Genomic DNA, 24,136 nt, shown 5'->3' with positions numbered 1-24,136 from the left:
TCACATATCAGATATCCTGCATAGCAGAGACTTACATTACAACTCCTAACAGTAGCAAAATTGCAGTTATGAAGTAGCAATGGAAGAATTGTGTGGTTGGTGGTCACCACCACATGAGGAACTGTATTAAAGGGTCGCAGCATTGGGAAGGGTGAGAAACTGTACTAGGGCCTTACAAAATGCCTACACATCCCTACCAGACCTGACAGAGTAGCAGTGAAGAAGCCCACAACATTCCCTGGAACTAGACAGGCAGTGAGCCATTTATGGTCAGGAGTTTCAAGGACCCGGCATAACTCATTTTTACACTAGAATTACAAAAAAAAATAAAAAGATGGCACTCCCTCATGAATAGCATGTCCTCTCCAGAGGTGTTGTCACTGTTAACTTGCCCATGAGCTAGTAAATAATCTCACACCCCTACAATGCAAGCAGCCCTATCTAAATTCATTGGGTTATTAAAAATATATACATAGTAGTTAGAAGGAGGTGTATTGGGAAGAAAAAAGATCCCAGAAGGGAGTGAGGCGAAAATAAGAGGGGGGAATGGGAGTTGAATATGATCAAAATATATTATATACATGTATGAAACTGTCAAAGAGTGAATTAGAAATTATTTTTCAAAAGAACAGTATTCCCTTTTCTCTGTTTTGTTGGTCCAGTTGTTGAATAAGACTTTAAGATGTGGGCAAGACTATTTACTGTCCTGAGAGAGGGGAAATGTGCTCAGGACAGAGGGCATATTATTATCAAAGTCTGTTTTTTAAAAAAGCAAATAAAAAGGAGAAAGAAAAGAAATGAGCCAGTTAGGATATCAAGAAAGCGGATGGTCTATTATTTGGTTCTTGCCAGCACCACCCAAGAAAAGACAAGGAAAGTTAATAAGATCTTGGTAGCTTCATGGATGAAATTTAAATCTGAACAAATTATCTTCCCTCTGGCATTCTTTGTTGGCTATGGCAGATAAATCTCTTCCCCTTTGTGGGGACAGGAGACATCCCAAAATAAGGGCTGTAATTGTTGTCCAAAGGCCAGTATCTCTTTGTTTACTGACTCCTCAAAAGCAAGGAAAGGCTATCAGAATAAAACAGACATTGTTGCACCTCAGAGAACCCCTATGCTACATTTGGTACTAATGACCTGTCCTGGAAAACTCTCTGGCAGTGGTTTTTATCTTGAGAAAGATGGTGCAGAACTCTGGGATTGGGGAGTTGGGAGGGGTGGGGTTGGACTCAAAGTCTGGGCAGTAAAGGCAATATTGATGGAGAAATAGTAGTTTTACAGCTTCCAGAGCAGTAGTATTTAGCAGGTGTGGCAAGCTGTCAGGCAGGCAGGTGGAGATTGGAGAGACCTTAAAAATGAGCTTGAGATTTTATGGCATGTTCAGTACCTTCAAAAGCTCTATATGGCTTATATAACAATTTTAAAATCCAGCTAGAACTTGGAGAATATTTCAGACCTGGAAAACTAGCTTGTGTTTAGCCAGGAGGGAAGGCAGTGGGCACTCCAGACACACCTAGGTATGCCTACAGTCCTGTCACTATTACAGCGTGATGACTGGAAGCAGACCTCACCCTTCTTCACTCCCTCCTGGCATTATCCGCTTCCATCATAGCAGTGATGTCATGCTAGCTGTCGAGGGGACTCCCGGGAGACTGCACTCACCGCTGCATGAGAAGGCGAGCTGTCAACTCCAGTCAAGCTCTGGAACTCAGAACTCGGGCCAACAGGAAATTCCTAGGCCTGATCTGGTTGGATAAGAATCACTTGATCAAGGCATGGTACAAGATAAAATGCAGCTTTTCCTTCTCATCCACCCGGCGGTAAAGGATGGCTAGAAGTCTGGGGGCTCTGGGGTTATTAGTAGGCTCTCAATATTTGTTAAGACTCACTCTGTCACTCGCCCTGTTGGTCGGCGCGTGTGATGAACTTCCTAATAGCAGACCCCAGCTGCCACCACCATATTGTCTAGAGATGATGCCACCAAGCTTGTCATATTGGACGGTTCAGTTGTTCCTTACGGCTCCCTGATGAGGCGTCTTCTCCGGCTGTAGCTGTAGTCTTCTGCTGCTTTCGTTAGTCTTCAAGTCTGTGGTGCTCGGGTCTGAGGTTCTCCTCTTTATGAAGCACAGCCTTGATTTTTTAGTTTATGTCAGAAGTCATGTCTTTCAGATCTGGCATGGAAGTGGTGCCCGAGAGGTGGTTGCCCATGGGGCTGTTACAGAAGGAGTGAAGAGAACTCATTTCTCAGCTAAACCCGGATGTGTGATCCTCTTAGGAGTGGGGTGCTTCCTACTCTGTGAACTCAAGGGATGTCACCTGAGGCACAGTGGCCTCCTCCCATCTCCTCCCTGTGATCTTTGTCTAAAAGCGAATGTTGAGTGTATCACTTCCATGCTGAAGACCCTTCCAGAACTTCCCCTGTAGCTCTCAGATGAAACCCAAAGTTTTTTGCACAGTATCTGTTAAGAAAAGCCTCTTTACCAGTGCAAAGAATTCCAATCAAACCAGATTAAGCCAAATCAAATGCCTGTGTTTAATAGATGGCGGTCCCAGATAGCCGGGAGCATAGCAGGGGGAAGACAGCAAGCACACACACAAGCCCTAAACCACATGTTCCTTATTCTGGTGGGACCCTAAATACCCTGTGTGAGTGGGCCTGACCCTTCCCGGGGAGGGGTCAGCGCTTGGCAGGCTGGGAATCAGAATCCAAGCACTTGGCAGGCTTGAGTGACAGCTGCCACCTTAACTAAATCGTTCCGGATTATCTAGACTGGTGGCATTTTGTCTAAACCCGTATGTGGCCCTTAAAGCCATTATTCCTTTCAGGTGCTTTGTGGATGCACAGAAACGGCCCTTAGAAGGTTCACCATTGGATCAGGGAGGTGGTCTCTGAATCAGAACAGCCATTTGGTGTGGTGGGTGTGGCCCTGTGGTCCTAAGAGTGCAGAAACAAGCTAGGGGCTCCATCTTCTGGAGTTCGAACACTAGGAAGCCTCTGAAAAGAAAGCAAGTCCAAGGAGGTCACTGGTGTAGGTGATGGTGTCTTCGAGGCAGAGGATTTATGGAGCAAAAACACAGTAAGGGCTGACTGGAGACTAGTACAATGGACGGGGAGGTCGGAACCAGGTCCTTTGTGGTCTGAGATAATGTAATATTGAGTTGGAGGTAACGATATCTGGGAAGTCATGAGTATGCAAAAAATGTGACTGTTAGGTAACTCATTGTGTAACCAGTTGTGACAAGAGGCCACTTTTGTGTGACTCTGTAGAAATGTCCTTGGGACCAAGGTCATGTGTCTTTGTCTAGAGAGAATAAAATATATCACATCTGCCTGCAGCTCATCACATCTTGTTTAATTTTCTGTTGCCTTCAGACCCTCCATCTCTGGTCCCAGAGCTCAGTCATCAGCATCTTTCTCCTGTTCTTCTGTTTCTTGCTACTCCCTCTTGGTCTCCTGCTCCTTCTTTTCAGTAGATGCGCAGTAGAACTCTGGGCTGGAAGCCATTGCTCATTGTCCCTCAGTCCCCGCCACACACACACACACACACACACACACACACACACACACACACACACACACAGCCCTGGCTGTCCTGGAACTCACTCTGTAGACCAGGCTGGCCTCGAACTCACAGAGATCCACCTGCTTCCCGAGTGTTGGGATTAAAGGTGTGTGCCACCACCGCCCAGCTCTCTCTTGTTACTTTAAGAAGTAGAACTGCCACGTTTGAACTGTGTCCCTGGTCAGTCAGCCACTAGAAACTCATCTCAACCTCCTCTGCAGCCAGATAGGGAGGCCATAGGGATGCCAGCAGAAGGGACAAAATGACTTGCTGCCTTCTTAGTTTTGGTCCTACCTATGTTCATTCTCTCAATGGCACAGGCTTTTACTCATCAGCTGACTCGCGTCCCCAGCCAGCCTGTCTCCAAACTCTTGATATGTCCCAGTGGCCTTTGCCCTTCATCGTCTGGTAAGAAGATCACACTGAGCACATCCCAAATGGGTGTCCTGGTCTTTCCTCGGGACATACTCCTCCAAACTCCTTTCCATAAAGTATCGCCTCAGTCCTCTTCCTCCCATCCCTGAGGCCAGCATGCCCGCAGCTGGCCCACACTCCCCATCCCTCCTGCAGCCTTCCTTCCCGATGAAGGGAAGTCCTACGGACACGTCCGTCCAAACATATCAATAGTCTGACTGCTTGAAACCATGTCTGTCGGCATTAACAAACTCTCTGCGTTAACAAACTCTCTGCGTGAGCCATCTAGTGACTCTAAGGGACCTTTCTGTTTTCACATCTGCCCGCTACAGTCAGTGATTCTCTGGAAACTCAAATGCATCCATCTTTTGATTAGACGCTCTCTTGCCCACAGTCTGCCAAGGGCTTCTTATCTCGCAAGCTCACTGGTTTCCCTTCCTCGCTGCTGTGGGCCTCTCTTAAACGGCCTTTGTGTGTGATAACCACACTTTTATATTCCACGAGCAGATCAGGTGCGAGCGTGGCCCAGGACCTGTGAACTCTGAACTTTATTTCTGCTCCTTGATCCCTCCAATGTCTCTGCGCCTTATTTTCTTGCTTCCTTTAGGTTTCACTTAATTAGCTCCCTCTGCTCAGCTCATATTAACCTTCACCTGCCCTGACGACCCAACCCCTCTCCACCCTGGTTAGATTTTCTTCCTGCACACTAGTCCCACCTAGCAAACCATATCTTTACCAGCATGTCTCTCAGCTGTGCCTTTACTAACCCCTCCATCCCAGCCCCACGCCTAGCCAGGTTGTGCGAGGTCAGGGATCAGGACCTGATTTCTGCCCTGTGATATATCTAGTATTTGAACACCGAGGGCAGGGTAGCCCTAATCTGTAGGTGACTCATGACATAGTATCTCCTTCCTGGACTGCCCCACCACTGAGGCCCCCACCAGAAGCAAACCCGTGTGAGTCATTATCACTGGGTCTCTGTTTCAAAGGTAAGCAAATCATTGTTTACCTCAGTAAACCATAAAACATGCCCAAGGGAGAAGAGGGCACATTCTTGATACTCAAAGACAAGAGAGCCTTTTGAGGAAATGAAAAGGGGGGGGGGGGGAACTCCATATTTCTTGTAGGTGGGTACTCGCACACTGTGGATTTTAAAGCCCCTTGGGACTCATGGGTTCAGTGTGAAAAGCCAATATGATGACTAACATAGGGGTGGGGTTAGTTTTGGTTGCCCTGAGAATAAAAATAAAGATTGTTAACATCCGATCTGCTCGTGATGTTCTAGAGTCTCAGACAACCCAATCACCTTGCTTCTTCCCACCCAGTTCTGCCCCCTTGTCAGAGCCTCTCATGTCTGTAATCTGAGCATATAGACCATAAGGTGACCTGAAACTAAAAACACAGTTTGCAGAGACGAGAGGTTGCATCATTCTTTTTTCTTTCCTGTAATATTTGTTTCCCGTGACCGAAAAGAGGAAGTTTATTAACATGAGGGGTTGGTCTGGTCTGCTGTGTGCCAAGTGGTTTGATTTTGTCAGTTTGGTAAAAAGGTAAAATGTTCATACAACCTGAGGAGAAACCAGAGCACATATTTAAGTTTAAGTGGCTGTCAGAAGAACACCTTACTTAGACTGGGTGGCTGAAACAGACTATGTTCCTTTCAGTTTTAGAAGTTGAAAGCCCAAGTTGAACTTGTTGGCCATTACAGTCTCCTTGCAGTGTATGGTAATTGTCTTTGTTCTCTGTGCCCTTCTGGCAAGGAGAGGGGAAAGCCAGTTCTCTCTTCCTTTGTACGAGTTAGGTCACAGAACTCATGACGAGGTTCCCACCCTAAGACTTCTTCTAAACCTACCTCATCTCCAAACAGCCTCTGGAGCTTTGAAGGCTTCATACTAAGCCTGTAACAGCTATTTGGACTAGGCTGGAGAGATGGTTCAATATGGAGAGTCTTTGGTGCTCTACATAAGTGTGAGGACCTGAGTTCAGATTCTTGGGTTTAACATCATTCAGTACATGTCTGTACACCCAGCACTTCTAAGTCAGGATGGTAGCAGAGACAGGAGAATTTCTACAAGCTTGGAGACCAGCTAGCCTGGGGTACACAGACATGAACAAAAAACTCTATCAAACAACGTAGATGGTAAAGCCCAACGTCCTAGACTTGCCCTCTGACCTGCATACATTACCAGGATGCACAGGCACACGCATGTGAATGTGCACACTCACACATGCTAAGAAAGGCAGTGGTGACCTTGACCCCTAGGCTGCTGATGTCCAGCTCTTTCCTCTGGATTGAAAGAAAGAGGAAGACTTTAAAGATTCAGAAAGTTATGAAATTTAGGAGCCTTCTCCTGTGGCCATATAAACAATAGAAGTTTACTGAGAGTGGGAGACCCTTCTCTGGAACTGCCGGCCTTCGTGAGCCATTACCGATGTTGGGTGGGACTAATTTTTTTTTTTGTGGTTATACAGCTGCTTTTGAGACATCCTTAATCCTGTAAGTAACCCCTCACCCATGCTCTGGTATTTATCCCAAAAAACTCATTGATTCATGGGGCTAGACTTGGGTGGGATTATTTTTTAAACCTGTTATTTTTGCCCTTTGTGGGGTGGATAGGCGTTTGTTCCTGTCTCCCCAGGAAAAGTCACCTAACAGCTGCTGAGGAGAAAATCCTCACATATCTGAAGAGTGACCATGACCAGTCCCACCTGCCACAATTGCTATTCCAGAAAGACCACTACCCTATAAGACCTTTCCAACTCAGATGCCCATCCTGACATTCTGTTGGCTACATCTGCAAATGATGGCATCCTAGCAACGCTTCCTGAGCATCAGCTGCCTCTTCTGCATAATGGGAACGACAGCATCTTCTGGCATCATCGTGGACATCTCTGGATATCACATACCAAGGCTCTGGGCACTAGAAAACACAGATTGGAAGGTGGTGGCTTTATTACTTTTGCCCGCTCATCTATGTTGTTTCTCCAGTGTGTTCTTAACATGTGCTGGGACCTCTGTATGGCAAGGCCAATCACACCTTGCTTAACACATTCACAAATGTGAGCTACATGCCCAGTGAAATGTCTGTGATGGTGACAACTGAATGAAAATGTCTATTCAAATATTTCAGAGTCTCAATGTCTATCCAAATATCTCAGAGAATGGAAATAAAGAATGAAGGGAGAGAGAGAGAGAGAGAGAGAGAGAGAGAGAGAGAGAGAGAGAGAGAGACCAGCTCATTACAGACAAGGCCTTTGTTTTATTTTAGCTTTGAAGACAAGATCAGCTGTCTCAAAAGCCGCTGGTGATTCTCCTGTCTCTTCCTCCCATTTCTTGGTAAGAGTGTTGGGATTACAGACATGTGCCCTACATATCTGCCTCACACATGAACTCTGGGAATTCAACTCAATCCCCATGCTTGCACACCAAGCACTCTGACCCACTGAGCCATCTTCCCAGCTTGTCCTTTCCACATTTGTAAAGGACAAGGTGCCTTTCCATAAATATACCCTGGTTTTGTTTATTGTTTCTAGGTGGTTTCTGGTAGACTCATGTATATTATGTCAGCTGTAAACAAGGATAGTTTAACTCCTTTTCCTATCTGTATCCCCTTGATTTCCATCACTTGACTTACTGGTCCATCTAGTGCTTTGAGCACAATACGGAAGAGGTGTGGGAATAGGGAACAGCCCTGTCTCATTCCTGACTTCATTGGGATGGCTTCCAGCTTTTCTCCATTTAGGGCGATGTTGGTTATGGGTTTCTCATATATAGCTCTTATTATACTGAGATATGTCTCCTGTAGTCCCTAAATGTAGTCTATCATGCAGGCATGTTGGATTTTGTCAAAGACCTTTTCTGTGTTTATTATCTTTAAGTAAGTTGATTTATGTGGTTTATTACATATCTTTATGTGGTTTATTGCATATGTTGAAGCATCTCTGCATTTCAGGGATTAGTCCATCTTGGTAAAGGTGATAATCTTTGGATGTGTTGGCACTCTGTCTGCAGGCATTTTACTGAGTAGTGTGGAGTTTGCATCCATCGGGGATCTTTTCCTCCTGTTGTTTCTTTTCCTGGCTTTGGTATTAGAGTGATATAGTAGAAGGATTTTCAGAGTACTGCTTCTGTCACCAACATGACTGCCCAATCATGAGCTGAACAAGAATGACGGCAGGGGACATGCTGAGTTAGGGGGGAAAGTTCATGACGTCGCAACCCTACAGAGAGATCTACATCTACAAGCAGCAAAGCAATGCAGAGAGCAGGAGACATGGTCTTCCCCAGGGAGGAGCACACAATTGATACAACATCAAATGGTCAGTCCTGAAAACACATACATAAAACTACATCCTACAGACTGAGGAGGGTCTGTTTATGTATTTAGGAAATATTTGTGTGTATGTATGTATGTATGTATGAAAATGAGAAAAAGAGGTCACAAATTTAAGAGAAAGGAGGGGTGGATGGAACGGTTTAAAGGGAGAAAAGGGAAGAGAGAGATGATGTAGTTATAATCTGAAAAAAAAATTGAATCAACAACATTGACCATCTCGAAAGATTTTTTCCTTTGCCGCTGGCAGTGTGGGGAAAACTGTGTGACCTCTGCAGAGCTTCAGTTCACTGCAGGTAAGGTCGCTCTTACCTGTACAGGGCCTGCTCTTAGCAGGACGTCTCCTTTACCTGTACAAGGGCTTGTTCTTACAAGGATGTCTCTCTTACCTGTACAGGAGCCTGCTCATAACAAGGATGTTTCACCAACAAAAAACAGCCCAGTTTTATAAAAAGAATATTTAAAATTCTATTGTTCCATGAGTATTTTTTCTTTCCTTAAGCATAAAAAATGATTGCTAAAAGGATAATATTTCTCTTATGAAAATGAAGTCCACACCATTTTTCTCAGAGCCAGGATATGTGTGGACTTTAGAATTTATGTATTACACCCACATTTTAGGCATGTTTCTCTTTTCATCTCTCTATGTATAGATTTTTGTTTGTTTTGTTTTTTTCAAGACAAGTTTTCTTTGGATCTTTGGAGCCTGTCCTGGAACTAGCTCTTGTAGACCAGGTTGGCCATGAACTCATGGAGATTCGCCTGCCTCTTTGCCTCGCAAGTGTTGGAATTAAAGGCATGTGCCACCACTGCCCAGCCCTCCAAGTAGAGTTTTTATGTGTGGTCGTTTTAGTCTCTATTTATAGTACACAAGATAGTAAAAGGTAGTTGTTTCCTCACATACTCAAGAGGTGAGGCTCAGAAATTTTACCCACTCAAGTATTGAGAGCGGACAAGCTGAAAACTTGTAAGTAAATGGCTTTACATAACAAAATTAATAACAGGGTGACAACCGATAGCTGGGCTGGACGAGGAGTGTCCACTGCTTCTTTACTCATCGGTAGTGGTTCTGCTTTCTTTCTATGACTAATCTTCTCGAAGTCTGTCTGTCTGTCTGTCTGTCTGTCTATCATCTATCTATCTATCTATCTATCTATCTATCTATCTATCTATCTATCTACCTATCTATCTATCATCATTCTGTCTTGCTTTTTAAAGTACCCAAGGATTGCTTGATTCATCTGTTTTATTGTGGACACCACAAGTCACTCACAGAAAGTTGAACCTAATGAAACGATTCAATTTTTTAATTGGGTATGCTTCGCACATGGACATTTTGATTGACATATTCAAGTCAGATAACAAAGCTCAATTTTAAAACTTAAAGAGATCAATCTGCTCAAAAACCTTTTAAGCCGATAGTTTGTCTCTTCCAGAGGACCACAACTCTTGGCAGTGACAACCATCTAGTCATTTCCAGAGACCTTCTTTTTGGAAAAAAATCTAAGGTACCATTTAATACCCATTCCAAAGCTCCATCTTAAGAACACTAGATGTCACAGCAGAAAATCTGTCAAAATCAAGGCAGTGACAGCTCATGCTACAGGCTCAGAGTACAGAAAAATATTTCTACCCTTAGTTTCCTCATTATCAAAACGGAGATCACAGTGCTTACCTTACAGTACCTTTTCAAAACAAAATTAGATTTAAAACTATGTAGGTGTAGAGTATAAATTCTAAAGTCTATGCAATTTATCCTCATCATTCATGTACAAGAATGGTTCAGTGATTACTCAGTGAAGATTCATCAAATATTACATAGTGGAGTAAACATTTTTACTAAGCATATACTGAGGTGACAATGTGTCAGGGATCTGGGGACAGCACCATAAATAGAGCATTGCACCATGGAGCAGGGAAGGGAGGGAGGGGACACCAGAAGGAGCCGCTCCATTTCAGATCCATCTTCTAGAAAACACACCCAAGTCATTCTTCTGGGAAGTGTTCCATGTTCTTCACAGCCCTAGACCCAGGGCCAGCTCAACCGGATCCCAGTCCCTTCTGATGGTCTTTCTCAACCTCAGCACCACTGATATTTAGTCTGCACAGTGTGGTATTGTTAGAGGGAGCTACTTCATGCAACACAGAATGCTTGAGGGCATCCCTGGTTCATCCTTACTCAATGCCAGCAGTGCCAATGCCCCCAGCTCTGCCACTAACAAAAGACTCCAAGTGAGAACTATGACCTTCAGTTCATGAGAAACCCACACAGGTGCTTCCAGAAAGAATGGAATTCTTTTAGCTAGTTACCAAACTCTGAATGACTGACCAAGCCTCCTGGAGCCCTTTGCATGTGCTGGCATATTCCTTCAGAGTTTCACCCAGAAGAGACGTTGATTGTTTTTAACGCCCCCATGTGCGATGTGACAATAACATCACGTTTTTTTAAGCACTGTTGTATGACAGGTTGTATGACGCTCCAATCCTCAGTTCTTAAATGGAGATGATAAATTCTGTTTTGCAAGATCATTGGAAAAATTAAATGAGATAAATATAAAACATACAGCCACAGGGGTCTCAACACTCTTTCCTTTGGTGCAATTAATATACTAGGAATCATGCTGGTCACATGACTCAAGTGGATAGCAGTGCTTACCACAAAAGCCTCACATTGTCAATTTAACCCCCCAAACGCAATTAATGGTAGAGAGAACTGAGAGCTGTACTCAGACCTTCCACAGGTGACACATGTACTCCCCCCTCTCTCCCCCCACTCTCTCTCTCTCTCTCTCTCTCTCTCTCTCTCTCTCTCTCTCTCACACACACACACACACACACACACACACACACACACATACACAAACACACACACCTTTTTTTTTTTTTTTTTTTTTGGTTTTTCGAGACAGGGTTTCTCTGTGGTTTTGGAGCCTGTCCTGGAACTAGCTCTTGTACACCAGGCTGGTCCGTACCTTTTCAAAAATGAAATCTTAACAGAAGTCTCTCCCAAGTCTGTCCACCAGAATGGAGTGGCGTAGTTTTGTGATACATAGCTTTTGTGATCGCGTGGAACTAACTGTATCAGAAACGGACACACTGGCTCCATAACTCAGGCCTGACAAGCAACCAGATTGCTTAACAGATCAGAGATATCCAGCTTCCCAGGAACTATGCACATTAAAAATCGGTTAATTGATGTTGTAAGACTCAGCTCCGTAGGTCCACTGGTCCTGCTGCCGCAGGCATACTGAGGCTTGATTGAGTCTGAGGAAAATGTTTTCTGTATTCTGTGTCCTTTAGTTTCTTGTAGACATAAATGGCAAGATCTGGAAATGTCTGCTGAAAATAACGAGAAGGGTCTCCAATTCTTTCCTTCATACTGAAATAAAACACAAATAGTTAGGCAACTGGCCCTAAGCTCTTTCTCCTTCTTAGAGTATGCCCTGATGCTGTGCTTGTTTCTATGAAGGGAACAATAAAAACTTTGTAATCTGGTGAATTAAGATGCTTCCTGACTCTTTAATAACTATGCGATTTAAATTTCGGGAACTTGTTTGTTCACTCATAAAAATGGTAGTAATAGCCAGGTGATGGTGGCACACCTGTTTAACCCCAACAATCAGGATGCAGAGGCAGGTGGGTCTCTGTGAATTTGTGGGCAGCCTGGTCTACAAGAGCTACTTCTAGGACAGTCAGGGCTGTTACACAGAAAAACCAAAAACATACAAAAATGGAAAGGGGAGGCAGATCTCACAAGACCATACCCCGAGATAAATAGCTGTTACAGGCAGTTAATGGTGGTGAGAGCGAGCATCAGCCTTCTCCAGGAGCAAGACCCCTCTGAGAGGTTCCAACCCACGTAAGAAGCACTAAACAAAGACACAAATGAGCAACACTACGTGGACTCAGAAGGTCGTGCTTATCTATACATATGTATGTGTGCAGCAGCAGTTAGAGATGAGGTCATGAATTGGAGAGGGCACTGGGGGGGGGCACAGGAAGAGTTGGATGAGGAGGGAAGGGTGGAAACGATGTCAATACAGTACTTATGTATGAAATTCAAAAAACAGTAATAATTAAACAAAATGGTAATACAACTCCACAATTCTTTATAATCAACCTCTAAATAATAAAAAAGAAAACATTCTGAACTGTACTGTGTGCGTCTGTGTGTGCAGCTGACACTTCTGATAACTAATGTGGAGATGCGCTCAAGGTTTGGACTCTACAGTTGCTTTATACGGTGGCCCTGTCTTCTGTTGTAGTCACCCAGAAAGACACTTCTGTTCAGTAGAACTCAACAAAGCTAAAAGGGAGGATGGGACCCTGCTGGGCATGTCTGTAACTGATTGTAAAGCCCCAGGGACTCAGCGAGATTCCTTTTTAAAACAGAAAATAATTGCTTTTGCTTTTTCTCCTTCTCCTCGTTCTTTTTATCCAACTCCTTCTTCTCTGTCAGGGTCTTACTATGCATTTCTGGCTGGCCTGGAACTTGCTGTGTACGCCTGGCTGACCTCATGGAGATCCATCTACCTGTGCCTCCTGAGTTGTGCTATTAAGGACATGTGCCACAGCCCCACCCTCCCACTTGCTTTTCTTGATCAAAGTAAGATTTCTTCTTTCCATAGGGACAGACTTACAACTGTGTTTTCTAATTGTTCTCCTGCACAGATGATGCACAAGAATAAAGGAAGCACTTACTCCTTGTTTTTATCCTCATTGATGTGCTCTCCCATATTCCGAATGAACTTCAGTAGATCGCCTACAGTGTTCTGATAAGGATTTCTCGTAGCTTTATAGAAATCGTTCATTTTTTTCATAACATATTTGTCGATCTAAAAAACCAAACATTACACCCAAGATATGATGACAATTTAAAACAAATCCTTATGATGTGTTAATATCAGAAGGCCAAATACAAATTTAAATAAATGCCCTGTACCAATGAATGAAGCAAATAGAACAAATGAAAGTACATGACACCACCCCCACTGTGCCATGCGGGGCAGTTATGTCGTGTTTGAATGAGGCACTATAAGTGACTGATTTCATTTTTGTCTGTACTGGCTAGTTCCCAACAAATTATGCCTATTAAAACTGTGTGTGGAAGTGTTGACCAGTCTAGCCACTATGGAAGTCAGTACTGAGTGTCCTCACAAAACTAAAACTACATCCTACCAAAAGAGCAGCTACAACCCTGCTGGGGATTCATCCAAAGGACTCTCAGTCAACATATCACAGAGATATCACAGAACTGCTCACAGTAACCAAGATGTGAAGTCAACTTAGGGGTCGCTCAATCGCAGAATGCTACAGAAAATGTGGTTTATGTAGACAATGGCATATTTTCAGCTATAAAAAGAAAAAAGTTCTGTCATTTGCATGAAAGCTGGTGGAAATAGAGATGTCTAAGTAGGCAAATTAAGTCACTCTCAGATAAATAAAATGGAATTTTGCTTAGATACATAAATCCATGTATGTAAGTTTGACAGGAAAATAGAAACAAAACTGTAGAACATCAGGGACTAAAGAAAGAGAAGGGTTATGAGCAGGGTAGAAGGGCATGAGGGGATATGGTCAAGGTATATCATATACTTATATAAAAATGTCTCTACTTTCAAGTTGGTCCATCTCTAAAAATTTAAAGTTTGAGCTGAAGTCTCATATGCATACATTGAGCAAAGAATCATGACACACACAGTGCCCCATGGGACTTACAGACTGGCAAGGCAAATTTATATTAAATTAGCAATTATGAGTGGAGACAAGGCACGGAAAGAAAACAAAATGAGAAGCAGAAACAAAGACAGAGAGAAGAGCAGAGGGATGACATAGAGAAGCTGCTGGTCTCAAAGACCTGAAGATCATGGATTCTCCCAGGGTGCATTGTACATGAGCTGCACCACACAGCGTCATCTCTGCAGATACGTGCACCTCACGGGAACATGCTCTATTCTGCTTTTCGGTGTCCAGACTGTGATGGTGGCCTAAAACATAATTGGATTTGAGGTATGTTTGTAAATTTACAAGAATGAGAGTTTGTGATACAGATTGAGATGCTGATTAATTTTATAGAGTTTCCCTAAATTCGATTTTAGCAGAATATGTCTTGAAGAGGAAGGATTTGAAAGGTTATCTTTTTTCATAATGTGTCTTCTCAACACAATGTGGGTCCTTGGAACAGGGCTGCTCACAGACAGCAGAGGTGTCCAGTATGTCTAAGCTGTGGCTTCATGGTGGAGAACCGCCATGGCTTAGGCTCTATTGAGTCAATCATTCTTATCATAATAAAACTTCTGGCTAGACCTGAGGGGAGCTAATGGACTGGATTAAGGCCATCCTAAGGCAGAACTTAATGACAGTATCTTAGGGGTCCTGACTCTGAAGGAAGGAGAAGAGACTCAAAAGAGTCAAGAGGGCTCATTTGGGAAGAAGCAAATGATCCCACTCACTTCCTGGTAACAATAGACGGGTGTAGAAAATAACTTAGAAAAGGCAGTCGAAAATGTTAGACATTCCCTCATTCCTCAACCACAGAAAGTGTTCATACCTTAGATATCCACTGATAGAAACTTCTGGAAGGCCCAGGTGTTCTAGAGTTCAGTCTTTTGAGAATCTTACTTTCATTATTTCGTGTTTTGATGTCAGATTCATTCCCCAGATCCCGAAGTGCTCTGTAGCGGCTGAGAGTGATGGAAACAGCATGCTCATCACTTTTTCCCAAAAAGGGAAATTGATTTGCTTTGATTTTTTTTGTTTTTTTTTTTAAATTTATTTATTTATTAAAGATTTCTATCTCTTCCCCGCCGCCGCCTCCCATTTCCCTCCCCCTCCCCCAATCAAGTCCCCCTCCCTTGTCAACTCAAAGAGCTATCAGGGTTCCCTGCCCTGTGGGAAGTTTGCTTTGATTTTTAATTGAATTTCTACGATGGGAGAGGCCACCCCATTGATTCCCACCTGTTTTTCAGTTGTTAAAACCAGAATCTAGTAACTTGTCCCTCCCAAGGACACACTGCCTACATTGCCAAGGTGAGAGGAAAGCCTGGGCCTGCTGAGGCCCAGCCCAGACAGCTGCTCATACCACAATGGTTCTCAACCTGTGGCTCATGATCCATTTGAGGGACAAAAGACCCTGTCACAGGGGCCACAGATCAGACATCCTGCATAGCAGAGATTTACATTACAATCAGAACAGTAGAAAATTACAGTTACGAAGTAGTGACAAAAATAACTGTGTGGTTGGGGGTCACCAGTGCTGTGAACTATGCTCGTTGCTAATAATAAAGCTGATTGGTCGATAGCTGTGCAGAAAGAGATTGGGAAGGTAGCCTGACACGGAGAATTCTGGGAAGAGGAAAGGTGGAGTCAGAGAGTTGTTGGCAAACAAAGAGAAGCCAGATGAGAATATTGTGCTGAAGAAGACACCAAGCCATGTGGCTAAAGATAGATAAGAATTAGGGTTAATTTAAGTCTCAGAGTTAGCTAGTAACAAGCCAGATCTGAAAACTAAGCGTTTAGAAGTAATATAAGCTTCAGAGTGGTTATTTGAGAACTGGCAGACGGGAGAGAATCATCTGCCTTCACAGCGCACCATGAGGAACTGTATCAAAGGGTCGCAGCATCAGGAACCCGAGGTCTACTTACCTCTCCCAGGTCCAAAAGAAAGGGTGGCCAAGCAGGTCCTTCAGATAGTTCTCTACATTTTCTCCAGGGGAAAACAGGCAACAAATGAGGTCCTTAGTCTCCTCGTCTGGAGACTTTTCTGCCACCTTTATATTATTTTCAGCCATCAGTGTCTCAAAGGGGATTTCACCTTTCATTACCACATAGAGGACCAGCCGTCCGAGGGCCTGCACGGAAGCCATAAATCAAGCCAAAATTGCAATGTGGTAACCTATTTGGGTAACCTTGGAAGATTTGGCAGTTAGTATCTTATTGTCAGTTTCATTGGTCAGAGATCTTCCTAGAAGACTAGTAAGAGGAATCTCTAGATGTGTCTATGATGGCATTCACAGAGAAGATTATGATCATGAGGGCTCTGGCCTAATGGCCCATGATGGATTCACACTGCCAGTAGACTTATATGGAAGTAGTGGGGCATTGGAAGGTGGGACCTATTTGGAAGAAGTGGTGCAGTGGGGGATTGTCCTGGTTTCTATAACTTGACCTGGTCTTTTCCAGTTGTGGTTGAGCTTCACTTCTTGTCCAGGATGAGCTGGTCTATCAATCCCTCACATCTAGCCTGAACTGAAACCTCTAAGACTGTCATCTCAAACAAACCCTTCTTCCTTCAGGATCTCACAGTGATGTGTAAGTAGTCCAGACATTGTGGAAATGGAGGATGGGAGGGATTTTAAGGAACCTCTGGGCTATAGTCCTGTGGTCCGTGATGTCATGTTAGCAACTAGACTCCGAATCTGTAGGGTTCTAGGTGAGAAAGGCAAAGCCCTGTGTACAAAGAGCTCTCAAGGCCACACATGGCCTACAGTTTAGGTTCCTGAAAGACTATCCTGGTCCAGAGCCGATGTGATAAACTTGTTGGCAGCAGGATTCATCTAGGTCTTGGATGTTCTGACAGAATGTGGATAAGTCAAGGAAGGGAGGATGCACAAGGACACTTGCTCAGCTATGTTCATAAGAGCATTATTTATAATAGCCAGAACCTGGAGACAATCTAGATGCCCCTCAACCGAAGAATGGATGAAAAAAATGTGGTACATTTACACAATGGACTATTACTCAGAGGTTAAAAAAAAATAATGACATCATGAAATTTGTGGGCAAATGGATGAAAAAAAAATCATCGTGAGTGAAGCAACCCAGACCCAACGACAAACACAGCGTGCATGTGCTCATAAGTGGGCAGTAGATGTAAAGCAAAAGATACCCCGGCTACCATCCACAGTCCTAGAGAAACTAGGGAACAAGGGGACCCTACGAGGGATGCAAGGATCGCCCTGGGAAGAGGAAATACTTGAGATCTCCTGGGTAAACTAGGTTGGGGGTATAGTGGGGAGGATGGGAACATGAGGGATTATTATGGTCAAGTTGGAGAAGGGATGGAGAGAAAAGACACGAGGAAGGTACCTTCATAGAGGGGGCGAGATTGGCATTGGAGAGAGGCCTGGTGCAGGGAAGGCTCCTGCGGGTCCACGGAGATGATCCCAGCTAGAGTTCCTGGCAGTGGTGGAGAGGGTGCCTGAACTGGCCTTCCCTTGGTCAGATTGATGACTACCCTGTCATCATAAAACTTTTGTCTAATGACTGATGAAGCAGATGCATATGTCTACAGTCAGGCAAGGAGGGGGCTGAGCTCTAGGAGTCCAGTAGAAGAGAGGGAGAGGGCATTATGTAAGCTGGGGGTCAGGATCATTTGGGGAGGTCAGGATCATTATGGGGAGTTCATGGTCCTTAGAATGATAGCTAAAGAGCCTACATGGGACTGACCTTGACCCTCTGCATATGTGTGTGACAGTTGTGTAGCTTGTTCTGTTTGTGGGGCCCCTAGCAGTGGGATCAGGATCTGTCCCTGGTACATAAGCTTGCTTTTCTGGAACCTATTCCCTATGATGGACCTGTTTAGTCTTAAGGCTTCTGCTGAGCTCTGCCTCTTTGGAGCTGAAGCCTGACTCCAACACTCCAGACCTGTCTGTAACCTCCATATCTGACTTTGTTTGGTTCTTAGCAGGTAAGTTTGAATAGAGTTGGGAGAAAATCTCATTTGCTTTACCCTCAGGCAGAAAAATATTTCCAGAAGGAACCTATGAGGTATTCAGAAATGCCTCCTGGAAGTCTCTGAAGAAGAGGCACCCTCGCGTTAGTTACTTATTCAGCTGGTGAGGAAGAAGGAAACACAGATAAAGAAAGGGACCACAGTGAGAGGCAGCTTAGCACCAACTCAGCTATTTCACCATCTCCTCAGCCTGGTGAAAGATCTCCTGAGGAAAGACACAGAAATGCCGCTGTGGGCAAGGGAGTGAGGACAGTGGACACAGTGGAGGGAAGCCATGGGAAAGCTTTCCTTCTGGATTAAAATAGGAAGTTCCTTACCTAACCCTAGGGAGTGGGGTAATAAACAAATAAGGAAGCAAAGGTGAGAAAAATTTAACCCGGCCACAGAAATTACCTGCAAGTCTTTCTTGACCGCCCGTGGATCTCCCATGCACTGGACGCTCTGATCAAAATCTGCCAGGCGAATTGCTTTCTTGTCATCTAAGAGACAGTTTCAGAGGTGAATAAAAGTATTCTCTGTGGTGTGATAAAACACTTAAATAAATATGTAACATGACATGCAGTCTGCCATCTCTGAAGATCAATAAGAATACATATTTGTTCTATTAGTTATCTGTCAAGAGCAGGACACATATTTTTATTTGTACAGGACAGACAGTAGAGAAAGATGAGGGTGAAGTTAACCAGCTGTCCACTTTCACAGCTCCTAGGACACAGCACAGTGTCCATGCGGCTACTGGCCATAGTTAAGGATACGGTCTATGGGTAACTAACAGCTAACCAACAGCTAACAATGAAAGTTCTGAGTCTAGGAACGTCTTGGCATCGCTTTCCATTCAGTAAAGCCCACCAGATCCAAGCTGCACTGGTCTTTAGACCACCCTCAGAGGTCCGAAATGAGATGGTTCCTCTTGGGGGTTCTTCTTCCTTTTAGAAGGCTCCACTGAGTCCCCAGAAAGAGGAATGAGAGAATGGTAGAAGGTGGGAATGAGATCTAAACGTGAGTAAGTCGGGGAGTTAGCCCTCAAGAAGTGAGTCATGTTGTCTCCATGATGATCAGAAATAAATCTCCATTCTTTACCAATCTCTTAATCTGCCATGTTCTGTTACAGCCACACATGAAAGACCACCACAAGGCCTCACCTATTAAGATGTTTGGGGGCTTTAGATCCTGATGAGCAAATCCATGCAAGTGTAGTCTTTGGACAGCCACAAAAACAGACAATAGCACATTGCGGGAAAACTCATCTTCTCCGTTCTCCACCGGTTCCGCTCTGTGTTCACCCAGGAACTCTTCCAATGTCCACTCACACAGGGACAGACACACATATAAACAGGCCTTGCTGATCTCGCGTCCATAGAAAGTCACAAAGTTACTGTGGCCAGGGCAGCCCTGCAGACAGAGGATTTCATTGCGTGCACGTGAGCTGTCCTCACAAAAGACCTTCACAGCCGCCTCTCGATTGTCATAGAACCCCAGGTAGATGCCTCCTTCAGAAGTGCTAGCAATTTTAAATTCATCATCTAGAAAGATCTTGAGTTTGCCAATCATGGGTCTGTGCACTCTGTGGAGTTTTTTCAAGGCTTCTCCCCAGCGTGAACTGTGAGGCAACCAGTCACCAGCAGGAGGGACACTTTGATCATTAGCTCCATAACGGGAAAGAATCTCCATAATTGAAGTATCATAATTCCGCCTGGCTATCCCAACTAGATCCGCACACCTGGTACTAGCTCCCTTAGCGCATAGCAACTGGACGATACTCTTCTGTTTGAGTTCAACTGCAAATTGCAGGGCCGTCTTGCCCTCATTATCTCTGTCGTCAATGTTTATGCCCTCCTGACTCAAGAGCATCTCCACCAAGCCTTTGTGTTTCCTTTCCACTGCCGCCATCAGGGGTGTCTTCCCCCCTTCTCCTCTCACATTGGCATCAGCCCCGTGCTGCAGCAGAAGGCGAGTAATCTCCTCCACGTTTTCCCAGTCCTCTTCCTGCAGAGTACGGATCAAGGCATTTCTGCCCATGTTGTCCCGGGCATCGACCTCTGCCCCCATGTCATTGAGGAGAACACTCAAGGCTTCTGTGTGGCCCTTTTCAGCAGCACTCATGAGAGCTGTGGCCCCTCCTTTCTTCAGTCGCCTTTTGTCCTCTGTTGTCTTCCGTCTCAAATTCACATCGGCTCCCTTATCAAAAAGGAATTTTAAGGCTTCTACTTTACCATACTCGGCAGCTTCCATGAAAGCCGTGAAGCCATTGAAGTCACACTCATTGACATCTGCTCCTTCAGAGAGGAATCTCTGGAGCAGTCTCACGTCTCCATGGGTCCCAGCGATGATGAAGGGAGTGGCCCCATTCTTCTTCCTCCTGTGAGGGTCAGCACCATGACGAAGCAGGACATCTACAATGTTTACCCTGCCCAACTTCACTGCATTGTGCAAAGGTGTCCAGCCCCCGATGTCTTCACAGACATTGACGTCAGCCCCTCTGTCCAGCAATTGCAGGATCTTGTCAACATTTCCCTCTTCAACAGCTTTATTCAGCGAAAGACTGTTTTCATCAGTGGTTCTCTGACTGCTTGAGGATGTGGTTCCATCCTGGGGAGTGTCATGATCTCTGGTCTCCATGGTAGTCAATTCTAATGCCTACTGTTTTCAGCCTTTTCCTTGAGATATGAACACTTGTGTCTTTGGGACGCTATGAGAGTCTTGGGATAGGAATTGGGCTTATTGTTCCGTCTTCTGAGGTCTCCTCTGTAGACAAGAGAAGAGGTGACTTTGTCTGACACAGAACTCAGCTATACCCGTAAGAAGCCTTTACTAAACACATTTACTTGCTTAATTAGAAATTTCTAAGTTGCAGACTATTGTGAATTTATATAAATTTAAGATGAGAAAATTATTACTCCATAGTCCCAGGCCCCCAAAGCAACTGCTACCAATATTTAGTGTATAATGTTAAGTTTCAAACCTGGGACAAATAGCTGAGGTGCCTACTTAACTTATCAAAGAGGACCTGGCAGCCAGGTTCTCCCAGCATCACTCAGTCTCTACCTGTCACAGGGTGTGGCTGGCAGACCCTGCGTCTCTACCTTGAACTCTAGCCTGGGGACTGGGCTGTCCTTCCCGCAGGGGCTCTTTCTTACAGAAGCCAGACACTTGGTTTATGGGCTCATTTTGTACCTTAAGCCTCCTGGCTGCTGCCCTGGTTCCCCTTTCTCCTCTCTTTTTTCCCCTCAACCTCTCTCCACATGATCCAGCTCAGTCTGGTGATGCTCACCCTGGACTTTCCCAGATGTCCTTGCCTTTTTCTACATGCTCCCTTTAATCTATAATAAACTTTTTCCTCTACCATACCTAGGAGCAGTCATGGCCTTTCCTTTCTATTGATTTCTTTTTTTCATGCATACAGATTGATTTTCAGGCTGGACTAAGGCTATGCTAAGTGACTCAGAACTTACATGCTTATTTTCATTTTCTAATCTTGAATATCTTAATATTTAAAATGACATTTTTAAAATTAAACAGTTTAATACAATTCTGAATGAAGTGGTGGATAATTCAGCTCATTTCATCTTGTTTTCCTCACGCAGATTTCTTATGATAGACGTCCTAACGCCTCATGACTGGTCTGAAAACTGCCTGCTTTCTTCAGTATTCTATAAACGTTCTTACCTAGCAATTGGCTGCTCCTGGGGCTGCGGGAGCACGAGCAAGCTCCCTTAAGAAGAAACGTGTGTTTCTTTGTCTCTGTCCATCTGAGTTTCTTCCTCCCAGGTGAGGCTGGTCACCTTACACGCGCTACTGTGTTCTCCACGCCTGTCCTCTTTACTCCCCTGTGCGTTTTTATTGAGTTAGTCATGGAAAAAAGTGAATCATGGGCTCACTTTGGATTTCCGGGTGTGCAACTTTTGACTTTCACTTCCGATTGCACACTCATAAACCACTCAGTTGCAATAGTGTTTCCTCAATAGCAGACAACAATAAACAGAGACATAGGTTACAGTGAGTTAGGGAGTGTAGCAGGTACTGGGCACTGAATGAATGGGACAGTATATATTATGCCTCTTTGTGAATTTGTGTGTGTGTGTGTGTGTGTGTGTGTGTGTGTGTGTGTGTGTGTGTGTGTGTGTGTGTCAAATCCTCTCTCCTGACCATTTAGGTCAGTGGCTTCATCAGGCTCTAGTGTTGGATCCAGTTCACTCATACAGTTCAGTTTTTGGTCAGCCCTTCTTAACCTGAACACCTAAACTGCTGTGTCTGCTACAAACCACACAACGCCTCCCTCTAAGATCTACACATGCCTTGTACTCTGACTACCAATTCCCGAAGTCACTGATGCCCCCAGTCCTGACTAAACTGGCTGTGAGGTGGGCTGGTGTGAAGTAAGGAGCAGAGGAGGAAACCCAGCCTGGAATGGAGCCCTCAGCACACAAAGCCTGCTTTCACTTTCATTTTCTCCCCGTCATCCTTCCAGAGCTGCCCCAGAAGCAGGGATCATAAATAAACAGTGTGTGGACAGTGACAACCTCAGGAGGGAGGACTCAGGATCACAGGGCTGCTGCACAAATCCTCCAGGCTTTCCATCCCCACCCCAGCAGCCCTGAGAGAATAGGCAAACCAGGACTCCTCAGGCCCTGCTGGCTCTGCTCCACCCCACCTTACCTTCCAAAGTCAGACTCCCCAGCAGATCCGTTCTTTTGGCAGCAGCGATCCTTTAAGAACATCCCCTAGATGAACATTTCCTTGTGGCATGTCACTGAGTCAGCAGGGCGGAGCCAAGAGAGGAGTGAGAAAACGGAAGAACAGAAGTTGTACACACATGGTCAGCCCAGACAGAGCCCCAGCAATCTTTCTCCCCATTAAAGAAAACAAAGACTCTACCTTGAGCAAGCAGAACAGATATGAAAGGCATCAGGGCACTCAACTTTGAGGTCATAGGACCCAACTTCACCAATCACTCTTGTATCTTCCCTGTTACCACAAATCCTGTGTTCTTGGAGGGAAACAAGAAAATAAACACATAACCCACTATGCAGCCAGCAGGAGCAGGGCAGGAAGAGCGTCTGTTGCCAGTGACGACTGGAAGCACTTGAGATGCAGCGGCTTATCCACAAACCTAACATCCCTGGCCATCCTTGGTTAACACAGATATGAGCTGAGTTTACTTTAGGAGACAGGTATATGACCTCTGGGTACTGCATTTTCCGGCTATGGAAACAGGCAGCGTCAAAGGGGAGAGCACTGGGCTTCAGTAAACACCATCTGAAAGTAAGAAGGAAGACAATAGATTAAGTACAATCACTAGTTTAACTGAAAAATTCTGTTAATGGAGATTGTAAAGCAAGGCAATCTGTAACTGGGTTTTACCTTGAGATTGTAAAAATTCCCTTATTCAGACCTAATGCTTGGAGCCCCCATTATAAAAAGGTGGGTTCAGAAACCGGCCTTTGCCTCAGCCTTACAAAATCCATCTCTGGCTGTGGTCTCAGCTAGCTGATAAGCTTGTTGTGCCCCATGGAGATTTTTGATTTAATTTTTTTTCCTGGGATCTGGTTTCTGGAATAAAGTTTTTTTCTTGTTTATTAGACTTTGGTGGTCTGTTCCCATCTTTGTGTGACCTACCCTGAACCCAACAGGAACAATTTCTGGTCGAATCAAGGAACAGCTTAGAGGCCAGTGAAGCTGGAGTAGGAGGAAGTGGAGTTTCACGTCAGGTAGGGCCTTATAGTGTTTCATTGGGGGCTTCACCCCACCCCTTGGCATCCATTTTAAAATGTTCCATTTCAAAGCTCCCTCCCCTGGGAGTTGCCTCAGTCCAAACTCCACCTCTGAGAAAGCCTGCCAAATGGTGACCCCTCCCCATGGAGGGTCAAGACCCCTGCCACGGGCTATTTAAACTGCCCCCCAGAGAATGAACACACGGTCTCCCCTTCTCCCTCTCTGGTGGTCATTCCAGTTCTCCTTTCCCCCTCTCTGTGTTTTTTCTGGGGGTGGGGAGGGCATCCCGGGAGTGCTGACACCCATTAAACCTGGGAATATTCTAATTTGGTCTGATCCGGTTTGATTTGGATTATTGCATCAGCAGAGAGGTTTGT

General features: G+C 44.7%; 3 protein-coding genes across 4 annotated transcripts in view; 1 reads left to right on the top strand and 2 right to left on the bottom strand.

Annotated features, from left to right (window-relative positions):
• Window positions 1-2,896, top strand: part of Rgsl1 (regulator of G protein signaling like 1) — a 70,223-nt gene extending 67,327 nt beyond the window's left edge. Inside the window, exon 22 of the mRNA XM_075987331.1 lies at window positions 2,830-2,896. Within this exon, the coding sequence (XP_075843446.1) occupies window positions 2,830-2,896 (67 nt within the window). The remainder of the gene's footprint in view (window positions 1-2,829) is intronic.
• Window positions 2,897-9,588: 6,692 nt separating this feature from the next.
• Window positions 9,589-24,136, bottom strand: part of LOC142858688 (2-5A-dependent ribonuclease-like) — a 32,122-nt gene continuing 17,574 nt past the window's right edge. The window contains exon 9 of the transcript XR_012912067.1: window positions 9,589-9,798. The gene's annotated coding sequence lies outside the window, so the exon portion shown is untranslated. The remainder of the gene's footprint in view (window positions 9,799-24,136) is intronic.
• Rnasel (ribonuclease L) lies at window positions 9,792-22,796 on the bottom strand. Of its 2 annotated transcripts, XM_075988263.1 has the most exons (8): window positions 22,704-22,789; window positions 21,714-21,874; window positions 19,190-20,792; window positions 18,441-18,526; window positions 15,959-16,164; window positions 14,865-14,997; window positions 13,016-13,149; window positions 9,792-11,693 (listed from the first exon to the last, which is right to left on the bottom strand). In XM_075988263.1, exons 3-8 carry the CDS (start codon window positions 20,664-20,666, stop codon window positions 11,522-11,524), a joined length of 2,208 nt encoding a protein of 735 aa, XP_075844378.1. In that variant the 5' UTR covers window positions 20,667-20,792; window positions 21,714-21,874; window positions 22,704-22,789; the 3' UTR covers window positions 9,792-11,521. The 2 variants fall into 2 exon arrangements, with proteins under 2 accessions (XP_075844378.1, XP_075844379.1); XM_075988264.1 differs by lacking the exon at window positions 21,714-21,874 and having other exon boundaries at window positions 22,704-22,796.

This window comes from Microtus pennsylvanicus, chromosome 10, assembly GCF_037038515.1.
Source record: "Microtus pennsylvanicus isolate mMicPen1 chromosome 10, mMicPen1.hap1, whole genome shotgun sequence".
NCBI classification, from domain to species: domain Eukaryota; kingdom Metazoa; phylum Chordata; class Mammalia; order Rodentia; family Cricetidae; genus Microtus; species Microtus pennsylvanicus.
The sequence above is the reverse complement of the archived record's forward strand: the minus strand, read 5'-3'. Positions and strand labels throughout refer to the sequence as shown.

What these genes read in the sequence shown, in the direction of transcription:
- Rnasel (XM_075988264.1), bottom strand. Translation starts at nt 20,666, where the DNA reads ATGGAGACCAGAGATCATGACACTCCCCAGGATGGAACCACATCCTCA. An exon ending in CGGTCAAGAAAGACTTGCAG is followed by an intron (nt 16,165 to 18,440) that starts GTAATTTCTGTG and finishes GCTTCCGTGCAG; the next exon opens with GCCCTCGGACGGCTGGTCCT. An exon ending in TTCTTTTGGACCTGGGAGAG is followed by an intron (nt 14,998 to 15,958) that starts GTAAGTAGACCT and finishes CATCACTCTCAG; the next exon opens with CCGCTACAGAGCACTTCGGG.